Raw genomic sequence first — 16,445 nt, forward strand, 5'->3', positions numbered from 1 at the left:
TCCGTTTTTTTGGCATTAAGTTGCAAAAAGTTAGCGGACATCCATTGTTTAATTTCATTAAGACACGCCTCCAGCTGACTACAATCCGGCGTGTTGGTCAGCTTTAGGGGCATGTAGAGTTGGGTGTCATCAGCATAACAGTGAAAGCTAACACCGTATTTGCGTATGATGTCACCTAGCGGCAGCATGTAGATGCTGAAGAGTACAGGGCCAAGGACCGAACCCTGGGGAACTCCACACGTTACCTTAACATAGTCCGAGGTCACACTGTTTATAAATATAGGGTCAAATAAATAACACAAGAGCTAATAAGGGAAAACTAACACTTGAAATAAACAGACCGCTTCGGACACTTGTACTAGTGATTTTATCCTTTCGGTCATGACCCAAAGCTCATGACCATAGGTGAGGATGGGAACGTAGATCGACCGGTAAATTGAGAGCTTTGCCTTCCGGCTCAGCTCCTTCTTCACCACAACGGATCGATACAGCGTCCCCATTACTGAAGACGCCGCACCGATCCGCCTGTCGATCTCACGATCCACTCTTCCCTCGCTTGTGAACAAGACTCCAAGGTACTTGAACTCCTCCACTTGGGGCAGGGTCTCCTCCCCAACCCGGAGATGGCACCCCACCCTTTTCTGTACGAGAACCTTGAACTCGGATTTGGAGGTGCTGATTCTCATCCCAGTCGCTTCACACTCTGTTGCAAACCGATCCAGTTAGAGCTAAAGTTCCTGGCCAGATGAAGAGACCTAATCGTGCAGCCACCAAACCGGATCCCCTCAACGCCTTGACTGCGCCTAGAAATTCTGTCCATAAAAGTTATGAACAGAATCGGCGCTTTGGCGGAGTCCAACCCTCACTGGAAAAGTGTCCGACTTACTGCCGGCAATGCGGACCAAGCTCTGACACTGATCATACAGGGAGCGGACTATGTTCTGACACTGATCGTACAGGGAGCGGACCGCCACAATCAGACAGTCCAATACCCCATACTCTTTGAGCACTCCCCACAGGACTTGCCGAGGGACACGGTTGAATGCCTTCTCCAAGTCTACAAAACACATGTAGACTGGTTGGGCAAACTCCCATGCACCCTCAAGAACCCTGCCCAGAGTATAGACCTGGTCCACAGTTCCACGACCAGGACGAAAACCACACTGTTCCTCCTGAATCCGAGGTTCGACTATCTGGCTTAGGCTCCTCTCCAGTACACCTGAATAGACCTTCCCGGGAAGGCTGAGGATGCTTCTACATATTGACACAAATATATAGAAAACACTAACCTTGTGACGGATGTTTTTGCAATTGTTTTATTTGATCTTTCACAACACCTGGTGGCCACAATAATTCATGAAGTCAAGCTCATGGCGCAGAATGTTGGCTAACGCAGACTTGTTTGTTACTGGATACTTGCTATCAGACTTTTGTTTTGGAGACTTTGTGTACGTATTAAGCAACTATAATTTTTTGATATGCTTAAATGTGCTGTTTTAGCTTAGCTGTTGTGTAGCTGCTAGCTCCTTGTAGCTTACAGCAGGTGTGTCCAAAGTGCAGCCCATAACTATGTTTTTAATTGACAACGGGGAATTTTGAAAATGTGGTATCTGCGTGTCGGTCCAATCAGCAGCAGTTACGCCCTGTTTCATCATTGGACCTAAGTCTTTGGCTTGGTAGGCGGGTACGAGGCTACCAAGCCAGGTGGTACGAGCACGAGCACGGAGGAACCTTTGTAGTGGTGTCGCAGCTCGGTGGTCGTGCCGTCAGGTAACACCAGGAAGGTTCCTTCTGTGCGACATTGACTGGTGCTTTTTTCTCCCTGGACTCTGACTTCATATCTGGTGTTGTCCTTCAGACCTCGGCCAAGAAGCCACGTAAACAGTGTGAAGAATGTGGGCGATAAGAGTGTGTGTGCGTGGGCATGAACTTGCACCCACTTTCAACTGGAACTCAGGACATATGATTAGTTGCACGGCCTATTCTAATCTATATTAAACAGCGTCCGGGGCTTGCGTCCACTGCGGGGGTGCGTCATCGCTCTCTCGGTGTGGGTCGTTGCGCTCTTCGTCTGCTGGCCGTTGTTTCCTCCTCCGTGCTGCTCTCCCGCTCGTTCCTCCCTCGCCCTTTTTGTACTCTAGCAGCAGATAGACAGATTGTAAGCAGGTGTGTAATATACGCACCTGGCTCAGATTGCCGCTGCAGTGTCGCTTCGCATGTGTCATGCCTCTCCTCGCCGCCGCATGCCCCGCCTCCTGGCCTCCAGGTGGGCCCGCGCTGCTGCTTTCCGCCCATTGTCGGCCCGTCGGCTGTGTCTCTCCACACATACAATGTCTGCTTTCACTGGGATGCCGACTGATGGGATGTTCATATCTTCCCGTTTAGATGAAGAATTAATCATCGCAAACGGTTAAAAAGGGTGGGTGCAAAAGAGCATATTACTTAATCTTTCTAGCCATCTCCAGGTCTAAGTTGGATGTCAGTGTTGACCAAGTTCTCGGTTTATGTCCACAACCTTCTACTACATAAGTGAGAAGCATGATTTATATTCTAGAATTAGCTTTCACTATCTTAGAGGTGAGGAAGCAGCTCAGTATGTCAATATAGCAGCATAAGCTAGTTACTTCTGTGATCAATGCGCCGCTAAAAGTAGGTCCTTAATATTAGCGCTTATAATAACAATATCACTAATACTTGGTTAATATTCAGGTCACAAAATGTAAATGGTGTATTGTTGGCAGTTTTTTTGGAGGACTTTGTGGGTCTAATAGAGGAGCTCCCATTGACTCCAATGTTAGCTGATTTTTGCTCACGTTTATTTAATAATTAAATTTATAAAAGTTTAAAACATATGTCTCACATAAGTATTGTGAATGATAGGCAACATTTTAAAAAAGTGCAGTTTCCTTTGAATTTGTCAGATAAGTAAACAGCCCTTCAAATTAAATATGTAAAACAATTGAGGTTGTTTATAGATATTATCCACTATGAAGTTACAGTCAAACTAAGCACACAAGGGAAAGTACATTCATATACACATGAAGTACACACATGTGTAAGAATCATGTTACCACCAAAATATTGTCTTGTTCTCCTAAAGCCAATATCGAGTATCCTTTGGTGAGCTGACCGTATCGTCACACCCTTAGTTGAAAGCACACCATCCCCATGACATGACACTTCCACGAGATGTAGAACAGTAGTCCCACATTTTAAACATACACACACATCTGAAGAATATTAAAAAATATATTTGATGGGCCAAACAAAATGACTTGGCAAACTAATGTTTGGTATGGGCGATATGACCTCAAATCTATATCCTAATAACAATATATGTCACAATATATAATTTGGTGTATAATTGATACTAGAAGAATTTTAAAGCGGGTTACAAAAGCTCCTAATTTGGCAGCTGACATATGCAGTAACATATTGTGTAATTTATAATTGTATTATTTTGTTGAAAAAAATATTTTTAATGTACTTGTTTATTTACTGTTAATATCTGGTTACTTTATTTGAGGAAATAATACTGGAAATGATGTAATATTTTACTGCATATTTCAACAACTAAATTAGGAGACTCTGTAGCCTGTTTTAAAATGGTTCTATTAGTAATTCAATATGAAATAATATATCGTAAAATCAATTTTAAACCAAATCGTTTATCCATAGTAAAAAGGCTTGTTGTTCTAGTTGGTTTTTCTTTTCCTGTGAAAAATGTTGTAAAGAGTAACGTGTTTGTGCATCACTGAGATTTCAAGACAGTTGATACAATAACTTGTTTTTCCTAAGTGCATGTCAAAGTACTTAATGCATTATGTGACTGAGCAGAGATGGATGTTTCTAAAACTTGTGTTTGTCTTGCAGACGTCTGTGAAGAACATCTTCACCCTGAGCAACAGAAGTGGAGCTTCAGGATGCAGACGGAGGAGCCACAGCACAACCTCATTAAGAAGGAAGAGGAATACCCACTGATCCCCCATTTTAAAAATGAAGAGGAACACCCACTAATCCCCCATTTTAAAGAGGAAGAGGAGGACCCACTGACACCCCATTTTAAAAAGGAAGCAGTGGATCCACAGACCCCTCACATTAAGGCGGAAGAGGAATACCCACTGATCCCCCATTTTAAAAATGAAGAGGAACACCAATGGCTACCCTTTTTTAAAGAGGAGATGGAGGAACCACTGATAACCCATTTTAAAAAGGAAGCGGTGGATCCACTGAGCCCTCACATTAAAGAGGAAGAGGAGGAACACAGCATCAGTCAGCAGGGAGAGCATCTTGAAGGACTGGAGGAGGTTGAAGTCACCAAGATGCCAGTGACTGGTGTCCCTGTGAAGAGTGAAGATGATGAGGTGAAAGGTGAAAGTGAGGAGAGGGGAGGGGGGGAGCCTCCAAGCAGCAGCTCAACACAACACATGACAACAGAAGCTGATGGAGACCACTGTGGAGGATCACAAGCAGACAAGCTCTTAGCTCCACTATCAGATAGTGAGGACACAACGTCACACTCTCCTGACACTGATGATGAAGACTCTAAAGATGATAAGACATGTCACACTGACAACACTCACTTCACATCTTCTCACTGTCACAAAACTTTTAAATATCCTAGTAAATTGAAAAGACACATGAGAACACACACTGGAGAAAAACCTTTTTCATGTTCAAACTGCAGTAAACATTTTACTCAGAGGCCAGATTTAAAAGTACACATGAGAACACACACTGGAGAAAAACCTTTTTCATGTTCTATCTGTGGTAAAGATTTTACTCAGAGGCCACATTTGAAAGTACACATGACAACACACACTGGAAAAAAACCTTTTTCATGTTCTATCTGTGGTAAAGATTTTACTCAGAGGCCACATTTGAAAGTACACATGAGAACACACACTGGAGAAAAACCTTTTTCATGTTCAATCTGCGGTAAAGATTTTACTCGAAGGGAAAATTTCAAAAAGCACATGAGAATACACACTGGAGAAAAACCTTTTTCCTGTTCAATCTGCAGTAAATATTTTGCGCAACGGCACTATTTGAAAGAACACGTGAGAACACACACTGGAGAAAAACCTTTTACATGTTCAGTATGTTGTAAAAGTTTTTTACAAAGTCAGCATTTGAAAAGACACATGAGAAGACACCCAGGAGAGAAAGTGTTGAGTTGCAGTGTGTGTGGTGAAAGATTGTCTTCTAAGTAGCAGTGTAAGAAACACAAGTGTGCTGGTGAGAACAGCAGCAGCAAATGAAACTGCAGGATTTGAAATAAACTGTCCAGACTTTAACTTTGACCTTCTAAAAACATCAGCACATAGTTTCTAAGATTTATAGATGAGATATTTTAGATTATTACCTTTTTTCAGTCAAGTACTACACATGACAAGTGTTTTTTAAAGTTGTTCATGATTTATCCCCCTTTTTTAGAATTCCTCAAACATTATCAATTTCAGAAAACATGGGAATGTTTGGAATGTTTGGGAAAAGTTAATTATGTACATCATCCCACAGAGCTTTACTGTACATCCATCCATTTGTTCTACCACTTGTCTCTTTCATTTTATATGAGTACCTTGAAGGTAGAAAAGCGCTATACAAGTACAACCCATTTATTTATTTATATGTATAGCATTTAATCACATACTTGTCCGCCAAAGGGTGTTGCGTTTTGGAGGAACTCCTTCTGTCAGAGTGCTGTTCACACTTCTTTTACTGCGGAAATCTACTCACAAAAACAATCCAAACAGTAGGAAACAAAAAACGATGGTGCGAAAAAGAGAAGACTAAATGTGCATTTTGGAAAAAATAACAAAAGCTACTTCTATACACAAATAAAGTCAACTTGGTTTGGAGTTACAAGACGTGCACACTACAAAACAACACCAAGATGGATGGCACTGGGAATGGCCAAGGTAGCAAAATACTCAAAGCATGGAATCAACTGGTGTGGAGTGGAATCGCCGAGTGCCATCCAGCTGTCAAGGTGCTGCTTAAGTAGCACCAGGGTCAATTGGAAGCAGCTGTGCACGTCCCACAACTCCGCCCACAAAGGCAACACAGGAACTCTAGGAGGAAGGAGAAATGTAAGAACAAGGTCAACTGCACCAAAAGACGAAAACTGACTATTGGAGCCAAATTTCCTTATTTGCTTATATTGTTTTTATTTAGTTTTCTCTGATTGATAGCTGGCTTCAGTTCATGCTGAATTTCCCTTTCTGCAGATTGCTCCGCCCACTTCCTGTTGAGAACCAGGAAGTGTCGACAGGGTTGGGACTGTTGCTATGGTGCGGTTGCCATGGTAGCCTCCTTTAATTGTGTTCAGCTGGGAACACTGGGGGGTGATTGCATGGAGGACAAACAGTTTTGGAGCGTGTGGTGTGGTGTGTGGTCAGGTCTCACTGCTGTGACAATGTGCCATTCAAGCCAAGGTCAGCATACATAATGTTCTAGAACCTACTTTTCATTTCATTTTGATAGCTTGGAATAAAGGGATTGTCATATCCAAACACATTTCTACAGTACTGGACATTCAATCATCAAAATGGTCAACACAGTATCAGTATCAGTATCAGTATCAGCCCAAAGATAAGTGCTGTACAATGAGAATAAAATGCCTCGTAGCCGATTATACAAATGTGATCAATTCATCTTGATGCTGTCCTGCCACAGTGAATAGGTTTCCCTTTTTAAAGGGCAAATTCCTCCCAGGGTCTTTTGTCCTAATGACTGTCTGGATAAAGTGAGGAGAATATAATTCAGGAAAACAATTTATTTTACTAATAAACTAGATTAAGTAACACATTTTTACAGTTAGCTAAATTGGACAGAACACCTGCATCATCTTCTCAACAACACCCACATTCTTACAAACAACATATTTAAGAATGGTGGTGTTAAATACAAAGTGCATTCAGATACAAACAATTATTTTTGATGTTTACTCTATTAAAGGACATATATGTGCACATGTATGCACTGATTAAAAATACAGAACAATAATGCCCACGTTTAGACTTTCTCCATCAAACGCCATCTTGCTTTCTCCTCCTTTCTATTTCCAGCAGACTAGTAGAACATCTTAGGTGTATTGCTGCCCTCCACAGTCTATTAACAAAATGTCTTCCTTCTGTCCTATGGCCCACACTACAGACTTGGACACAAACAGGACAGAAAGTAAAAAGCAGCTTTAAGGAGGTCAAAACAAAATGTATGCATTCTTTCCAACGGCCGCTGGGTGGCAGCAGAGGCTCCATGTATCACCTGAAGAAACATTTGACTTCTGACCTTTCCACATTATTTCTCTCATCTTTACTGCTGGAGTTCAGCTCACTGAGGATGTAAGCTACATTTTGGTATCTTAATTATCTTTAATTATTCATAAACAGGCTTAAAACAAACCATTATTATCATTACTGCCTCATTTCCCCCCACTCTCTACTAATTAAAACTATTCTAGCACAAAAACATTCAGGATGTTCATACAAACAATATTACACATCCCCCAAACGTACCAATTTATTATGGTATTCATATAATATTACATTTAATATACACATGGTCATAACAGTGCTGACAATTTAAATTCCCTGTGGGGATTAATAAAGTATTTCTGATTGTGATAATTACATCACTCTCATAAAGCCTTTAATGCTGAATATGTTTTTTACCATAGCTCAGCTTCACAATGTTGGAATATTGACTGCTGATATTAATATTCTTCTATTGTTTACAATATTACAGTCTACTCATTTTCTTTGCTCAAATGAACAGGATGGAAGTGTCTTTAATTGTCACTACTGAGTGTAATTATGTATATAATAATCTTCATTACCGCTTGATTTAACTCTCATTTTATTTTATCCATAGAGAACTTAACCATAAAAAGATGGCTGCACATCAATAAACCGTCACTAAACTTCAATAAAACTAAATACATCATATTTGAAGATTGTAAAAATGTAAAACACAAATTATGATGGATAATATTGAAATTAAAGGAATTAAGGTAATCGCATTTTTATGAGTTAATATAGATGATGAAGTAAACTGGACACTACATGTAAGTCATATAAAGAAAACAATAAAACAATGGAGTGCAATACTAAAGAGAATAAAATACATACTTACAAATATTAACTAGAATTATTGTACCCAACTTCAGTTGAAGCATACATTGTTTATTGCATAAAAGTCTGGGGACATACATATAAAACAATCACACAACAATCATCATATTACACAAAAAGTAATAAAGACAACTAATAGAATGGATTCTAGAGACCCAACAAATTATTCAAAAAATCACACATTATAAAAGTAAAAGATCTTGTATAAAAGACAACTGTTCAAATGATGTATAAAGTAAATAATAATATGCTTCCAGAAGTGGTCCAGAAGATGTTTCAGATGTGAAGCAGTAAATATGAACTAAGAGGGATTTATGTGTACTCAAAAGCAAATGTATGAACACATGTAAAACAAATATGTACATCATATAAAAGGAATTCATCTATGGAATTATCTACAATTAGAAAATAAAATATGTAACACGTCATTTTTCAAAAAACATATAAAACACTATTATGAATAAGTATAGAGGTAAATTATGGATATTTACACATACAATGTTTATTGCATGTAACATAATTTTATGTACTGTTTATTCTCACCTTTTCAGTCAAATTGTTGTGTTCATTTCAAAGTACACAAATGTGTATATTAACTCATGTACTTGACTGTAATAAACACACTAATCTGAAGTGTCTAATCTATAAATGTAGAAGCATATTAACCAGATTGTTAGACAAACAACAATGTCACACATGTTATATGTGCTGATGTTGTTAGAAAGTCAAAATGAAAGTCTGGACAGTTTATTTCAAATCCTGCAGTTTCATTTGCTGCTGCTGTTCTCACCAGCACACTTGTGTTTCTTACACTGGTACTTAGAAGACAATCTTTCACCACACACACTGCAACTCAGCACTTTCTCACCTGCGTGTGTTCTCATATGCACTGTAAGAGTGTTTAGGTGACCAAAGCTTTTATCGCAGCTTGAACGGGAGTATGGTTTTTCACCAGAGTGCTATATCACGTGTAATTTTAATTGTCGTCCTTCTATACAACTTTTACAACATACTGAACATATGAAAGGTTTTTCACCAGCGTGTGTTCTCATTTTTACTTTTAAACTTTGTCTTATGACAAAACTTTTACCACATTATGAGAAGGAACAAGGTTTTTCTCCAGTGTGTATTCTCATGTGTGTTTTTAAATGTTGCCTTCGAATAGATTTTTTACCAAAGATTGAACATGAAAAAGGTTTTTCTCCAGTGTGTAGTGTCATGTGTGCTTTGAAATGCTTCTTTTGAGTACAATCTTTACCGCAGATTGAACATGAAAAAGGTTTTTCTCCAGTGTGTGTTCTCAAATGTACTTTTAAACCTTGATTTATTACAAAACTTTTACCACATTCTGAGCAGGAAATTTTATTTTCTCCAGTGGTAATCTCATATGTACTTTCAAAGATTACCTTTGAGTAAAATTTTTAACACAAATTGAACATGAAAAAGGTTTTTTCTCCAGTGTGTATTGTCATGTGTGTTTTAAAATTTTGCCTTCGAGTAAAATTTTTACCACAGATTGAACATGAAAAACGTTTTACTCCAGTGTGTGTTCTCATATGTACTTTTAAACTTTGATTTAGTACGATACTTTTACCACAGTCTGAGCAGGAAACATTTTTTTTCTCCATTGTGTAATCTCATATGTACTTTCAAAGATTGCCTTTGAGTAAAATTTTTGACACAAACTGTACATGAAAAAGGTTTTTCTCCAGTGTGTATTGTCATGTGTGTTTTAAAATTTTGCCTTCGAGTAAAATTTTTACCACAGATTGAACATGAAAAAGGTTTTTCTCCAGTGTCTATTCTCATGTGTGTTTTCAAATTATGGCTTTGAGTATAATTTTTTCCACATTCTGAGCAGGAACAATGTTTTCCTCCAGTGTGTGTACTCATGTGTGATTTTAAATAGTACCTTTGAATAAAAACTTTACCACAGATTGAACATAAAAAAGGTCTTTCTCCAGTGTGTGTTCTCATGTGTACTTTCAAATAGCTACTTTTTACAAAACCTTTACTACAGATTGAACAAGAGAAAGGTTTTTCTCCAGTGTGTGTTCTCATGTGTCTTTTCAGACGACAATGGTATTTAAAAGTTTTGTGACAGTGAGAAGATGTGAAGTAAGTGTTGTCAGTGTGACATGTCTTATCATCTTTAGAGTCTTCATCATCAGTGTCAGGAGAGTGTGACGTTGTGTCCTCACTATCTGATAGTGGAGCTAAGAGCTTGTCTGCTTGTGATCCTCCACAGTGGTCTCCATCAGCTTCTGTTGTCATGTGTTGTGTTGAGCTGCTGCTTGGAGGCTCCCCCCCTCCCCTCTCCTCACTTTCACCTTTCACCTCATCATCTTCACTCTTCACAGGGACACCAGTCACTGGGAACTCCTCCAACCATTTAGGCTGACTGATGCCCTCTTCCTCCTCTTCCTCTCTAATGTAAGGGGTCACTGGGTCCTCCTCTTCCTCTTTAAAGTGAGGAGTCAGTGGATCCACCACTTCCTTTTTAAAATGGGGTGTCAGTGGGTCCTCCTCTTCCTCCTTAGAGTGAGGGGTCAGTGGATCCACCACTTCCTTTTTAAAATGGGGTGTCAGTGGGTCCTCCTCTTCCTTTTTAAAATGGGGTATCAGTGGGTATTCCTCTTCCTTCTTAATGTGGGAGGGCTGTGGCTCCTCTGTCCGCATCCTGAAGCTCCACTTCTGTTGCTCAGGGTGAAGATGTTCTTCACAGACGTCTGCAAGACAAACACACACCATGTCTGCTCAGTCACACAATGCATTCAGTACTTTTACATGTACCTAGGAAAAACAAGTTATCGTATGAACTGTCTTGAAATCTCAGTGACGCACAAACACGCTGCTCTTTACAACATTATTCACAGGAAAAGAAACAAAAACCAGGACGACAGGACTTTTTACTATGGATGAACGATATGGTTTAAAATTGATTTTGCGATACAGTATTTCATTTAGAATTACTGATAGAACCATTTTAAAACTGGCTACACAGGCTCCTAATTTAGTTGCTGAAATATGCAGTAAAATATTACATTTCCAGTATTATTTTCTCAAATAAAGTAACCAGATATAACAGTAAATAAACAAGTACATTATTAATAACTGTTTTGACAAAATAATACTATTAGAAACGAACAATATGTTACTGCATATGTCAGCTGCCAAATTAGGAGCTTTTGTACCTAGTTTTGAAATTATTCTATTCTCAATCATATATCAAATTATATATTGTGACATATTGTTGTTAGGATATATATTTGAGGTCATATCGCCCATACCAAACATTGGTTCGTCGAGTCATTTTGTTTGGCCCACCAAATATATTTAATTTTAATATTCTTCAGATGTGTGTGTATGTTTAAAATGTGGGACTACTGTTCTACATCTCGTGGAAGTGTCATGTCATGGGGATGGTGTGCTTTTAACTAAGGGTGTGACGATACGGTCAGCTCACCAAAGGATACTCGATATTGGCTTTAGGAGAACGAGTCAATATTTTGGTGGTTAACATGATTCTTACACGTGTGTGTACTTCATGTGTATATGAATGTACTTTCCCTTGTGTGCTTAGTTTGACTGTAACTTCATAGTGGATAATATCTATAAACAACCTCAATTGTTTTACATCTTTAATTTGAAGGACTGTTTACTTATCTGACAAATTCAAAGGAAACTGCACTTTTTTTAAAATGTTACCTATCATTCACAATCCTTATGTAAGACATTTGTTTCAAACTATTATGAATTTGAATTATTAAATAATCATGAGCAAAAAATCAGCTAACATTGGAGTCAATGGGAGCTCCTCTGTTAGACCCACAAAGTCCTCCAAAAAAACATCCAAAAATTGCCAACAATACTCATTTTACATTTTGTGACCTGAATATTAACCAAGTATTAATGATATTGTTATTATAAGCGCTAATATTAAGGACCTACTTTTAGCGGAGCATTGATCACAGAAGTAACTAGCTTATGCTGCTATATTGACATACTGAACTGTTTTCTCACCTCTAAGATAATGAAAGCTAATTCTACAAACCCTGTCTCCATATGAGTTGGGAAATTGTGTTAGATGTAAATATAAACAGAATACAATGATTTGCAAATTATTTTCAACCCATATTCAGTTGAATATGCTACAAAGACAACATATTTGATGTTCAAACTGATAAACATTTTTTTTTTTTTTTGCAAATAATCATTACCTTTAGAATTTGATGCAAGCAACACGTAACAAAGTAGTTGGGAAAGGTGGTAATAAATACTGATAAAGTTGAGGAATGCTCATCAAACACTTATTTGGAACATCCCACGGGTGTGCAGGCTAATTGGGAACAGGTGGGTGCCATGATTGGGTATAAAAGCAGCTTCCATGAAATGCTAAGTAATTCACTAACAAGGATGGGGCGAGGGTCGCCAATTTGTAAGCAAATTGTCGAACAACATTTCTTAACGAGCTATTGAAAGGAATTCAGGGATTTTCCCATCTACGGTCCGTAAAATCGTCAAAAGGTTCAGAGAATCTGGAGAAATCACTGCACGTAAGCGATGACATCACAGACCTTTGATCCCTCAGGTGGTACTGCATCAAAAACCGACATCAGTGTGTGAAGGATATAACCAGATGGGCTCAGGAACACTTCATAAAACCACTGTCAGTAACTACAGTTGGTCGCTACATCTGTAAGTGCAAGTTAAAACTCTACTATGCAGAGCGAAAGCCATTTATCAACAACACACAGGAACGCCGCCGGCTTGTCTGGGCCCGAGCTCATCTAAGTTGGACTGATGCAAAGTGGAAAAGTGTTCTGTGGTCTGACGAGTCCACATTTTACATTATATTTGGAAACTGTGGATATGGTGTCCTCCGGAACAAAGAGGAAAATAATCATCCGGATTGTTCTAGGCGCACAGTTCAAAAGCTAGCATGTGTGATGGTATGGGGGTGTATTAGTGCCCAAGGCATGGGTAACTTACACATCTGTGAAGGCACCATTAATGCTGAATGGTCCATTCAGGTTTTGGAGCAACATATGTTGTCATCCAAGCAACGTTATCATGGACGCCTCTGCTTATTTCAGCAAAACAATGCCAAGCCACGTGTTACAACAGCGTGGCTTCGTAGTAAAAGAGTGCGGGTACTTTCCTGGCCCGGCTGCAGTCCAGACATGTCTCCCATCGAAAATGTGTGGCACATTATGAAGCGTAAAATACGACAACAAGACCCCGGACTGTTGATTATTTCTGCCCCTATATATGCCTGTCTTTGATTGCCTTTTGTTCTCGGACTTTAGTTTGCTAAACAAAAAGGAATGATGTCGCATTTCCCGATTGTGGTAAAAGACTTTTTGTTATACGATTAGTTTCCATGCTATTTTGTTTGTTTGCTTGTCCCTAGTTTATATACTAGCGCTTTTTGTTCCTTTTATCTTCCACGTTAGTTCTGTTTGTTTTGTCTTTAGTGCCTAATGCAAGTGTTTTTTGTTCAAAAATTGTTTTTGTAGTGTATAACAAATCATTATCCTTATCCTCACGCTGTGTTCCATCCTCCACTGCACCCACGAGAGAATAACTTTTCACCACGATGCCAGCAAGATGTCACAGTAAAGTCCGAGTTAATGAAGCTTCTCTCGCAGCGGAAGTCGAAGAATTCGACAGGATAACGTGGAGGTTAGCCCAAGCGATGCAGGCTGGGACATTCCGCGGCGCGCCGGATGTCGAGATGATCTTGGGGCTTGGAGGTCTCCAAGTCCCGCTTGACTCCACTGGGTCCAGCAACACCCCGTCTCACCCCCTCGCACGCGTCGGCAGAGGCGGAAGCCGCGGCGAAGGGCATCGCCTAGCTAACTCCACCATCACCCCTTCACAGACACAGCCACTTTCAACTCGTCCAGGACTCACCATACACGCCTGGTAATCCTTTTTGTTTTTCTACTATTGACTCCCCCGGAGTCAATAGAAGAAATCTGATCTGGTGACGTCAGCCCTCTTACGTCCCCAGAACATAGTGGGGATTAAGAATTTTTTTTAGAGCAGGCACTTCCTCAGTCGTCCACAGGGGACATACATGACAATCTTACACTCCTTAAATACATTTGTTTTCAATCACAGTATAAGTCTTTATTTTCTGAATTTGATTGCTTGATTGATTGATACTTGTATTAGTAGATTGCACAGTTCAGTACATATTCCGTACAATTGACCACTAAATGGTAACATCACCATTAAGTTTTTCAACTTGTTTAGTCAGGGTCCATGTTAATCAATTCATGGTACAAATATATACTATCAGCATAATACAGTCATCACACAGGTTAATCATCATAGTATATACATTGAATTATTTACATTATTTACAATCCGGGGGTGGGATGAGGAGCTATGGTTGATATCAGTACTTCAGTCATCAGCAATTGCATCAACAGAGAAATGGACATTGAAACAGTGAAGGTCTTACAGTAGGATATGTACAGCCAGCAGAGAACATAGTGAGTTCACATAGCATAAGAACAAGTATATACATTAGAAGAACATTTGATTATTTACATTAGGTTATTTATAATCCGGGGAGATGGGATGTAAATGGAGGAGGGTATTAGTAAAGGGTTGAAGTTGCCTGGAGGTGTTGTTTTAGAGCGCTTTTGAAAGAATATAGAGATGCACTTACTTTTACACCTGTTGGGAGTGCATTCCACACTGATGTGGCATAGAAAGAGAATGAGTTAAGACCTTTGTTAGATCGGAATCTGGGTTTAACGTGGTTTGTGGAGCTCCCCCTGGTGTTGTGGTTATGGCGGTCAGTAATTTGACATGTACTTCGGTATCAAGGAGGTGTCGCGGATTTTATAGACTAGGCTCAGTGCAAGTTGTTTTACTCTGTCCTCCACCCTGAGCCAGCCCACTTTGGAGAAGTGGGTTGGATTGAGGTGTGATCTGGGGTGGAGGTCTAAAAGTAACCGGACTAGCTTATTCTGGGATGTTTGGAGTCTAGATTTGAGGGTTTTGGAGGTGCTGGAGTACCAGGAGGTGCAAGCGTAATCGAAAAAGGGTTGAATGAGAGTTCCCGCTAGAATCTTCAAGGTGCTTTTGTTGACCAGAGAGGACATTCTGTAGAGGAATCTCGTTCTTTGGTTGACCTTTTTGATTACCTTGGTTGCCATTTTATCACAGGAAAGATTAGCTTCTAGAATGGAACCTAGGTAGGTGATCTCATCTTTCCTGGTGATAACAATGTCACCCACTTTTATAGTGAAATCACTGACTTTCTTAAAGGGGAACATTATCACAATTTCAGAAGGGTTAAAACCAATAAAAAACAGTTCCCAGTGGCTTATTTTATTTTTCGAAGTTTTTTTCAAAATTTTACCCGTCCTGGAATATCCCTAAAAAAAACCTTTAAAGTGCTTGATTTTGGCTATGTGCGAAGCCACTGTTCATTTTCCTGTGACGTCACATAGCGATGCCAATACAAACAACATGGCGGTTACCATAGCAAGATATAGCGACATTAGCTCGGATTCAGCCTCGGATTTCAGCGGCTTAAGCGATTCAACAGATTACGCATGTATTGAAAGGGATGGTTGGAGTATGGAGGCAGATAGCGAAAACGAAATTGAAAAATAACTTTTCTTTTTATTTATTAACTTTTATTTTTTATTATTGTAAAACTGAAATACACATAATGACAATGTATAAGCTATATGATTCAATTAACAAATGTTATACACAATATCTAAACATTAGCTTCACACAAATATACAGCATTATCGCCAAACAAATACTGCTGAGTGTTGAAACTATTTCGATGGTGGAAATATGCGACCAGCAGCCATTTTAAATCCTCAAACATTCATTAAATTAGTGCCCAAAAATCGTTTTTCAATACACATCTTACTATCAAACTTAGCAACTTTCCACCTTAGTATTGAGTTACATAAACAAGTTAAACAGTTTACTTACAGACTTATCTTTTCCAAGGCTTGTAAGAGTTAACACAACTCGACTACTTCTTATTGTTTATGAACTAGACAAACATCGTAAACCGGAAGTGCCCAAAGTAAACCGGAAGTGCCCAAACTAATGACGCGGAGCATTTCCCATCGCCACAAGGTGTCAGTAATAGTCCACAATCAAACGGGCATAACACTCCCCGCTTGGTATAATGTTTTATACCACTATACAGTCTCTTTACGAAGGAGCAACACAACCTCTGAAACAGGTCTAGTGTAGATTATTGGAGTACCTTGTCGGATGATCTTAACATCTACTTTTCTTACTTTGCTGTCATGGCTGTTG

At 39.2% G+C, this 16,445-nt stretch overlaps 1 protein-coding gene across 1 annotated transcript in view; it reads left to right on the plus strand.

Moving 5' to 3' along the window:
- The window catches only part of LOC133547110 (zinc finger protein OZF-like), a 116,176-nt gene extending 108,786 nt beyond the window's left edge, over positions 1–7,390 (plus strand). The window contains exon 2 of the mRNA XM_061892936.1: positions 3,874–7,390. Within this exon, the coding sequence (XP_061748920.1) occupies positions 3,874–5,213 (1,340 nt within the window). The 3' untranslated portion in view covers positions 5,214–7,390. The remainder of the gene's footprint in view (positions 1–3,873) is intronic.
- Positions 7,391–16,445: the final 9,055 nt, after the last annotated feature.

The sequence above is a fragment of the Nerophis ophidion genome, unplaced genomic scaffold (assembly GCF_033978795.1).
Source record: "Nerophis ophidion isolate RoL-2023_Sa unplaced genomic scaffold, RoL_Noph_v1.0 HiC_scaffold_62, whole genome shotgun sequence".
NCBI lineage: Eukaryota > Metazoa > Chordata > Actinopteri > Syngnathiformes > Syngnathidae > Nerophis > Nerophis ophidion.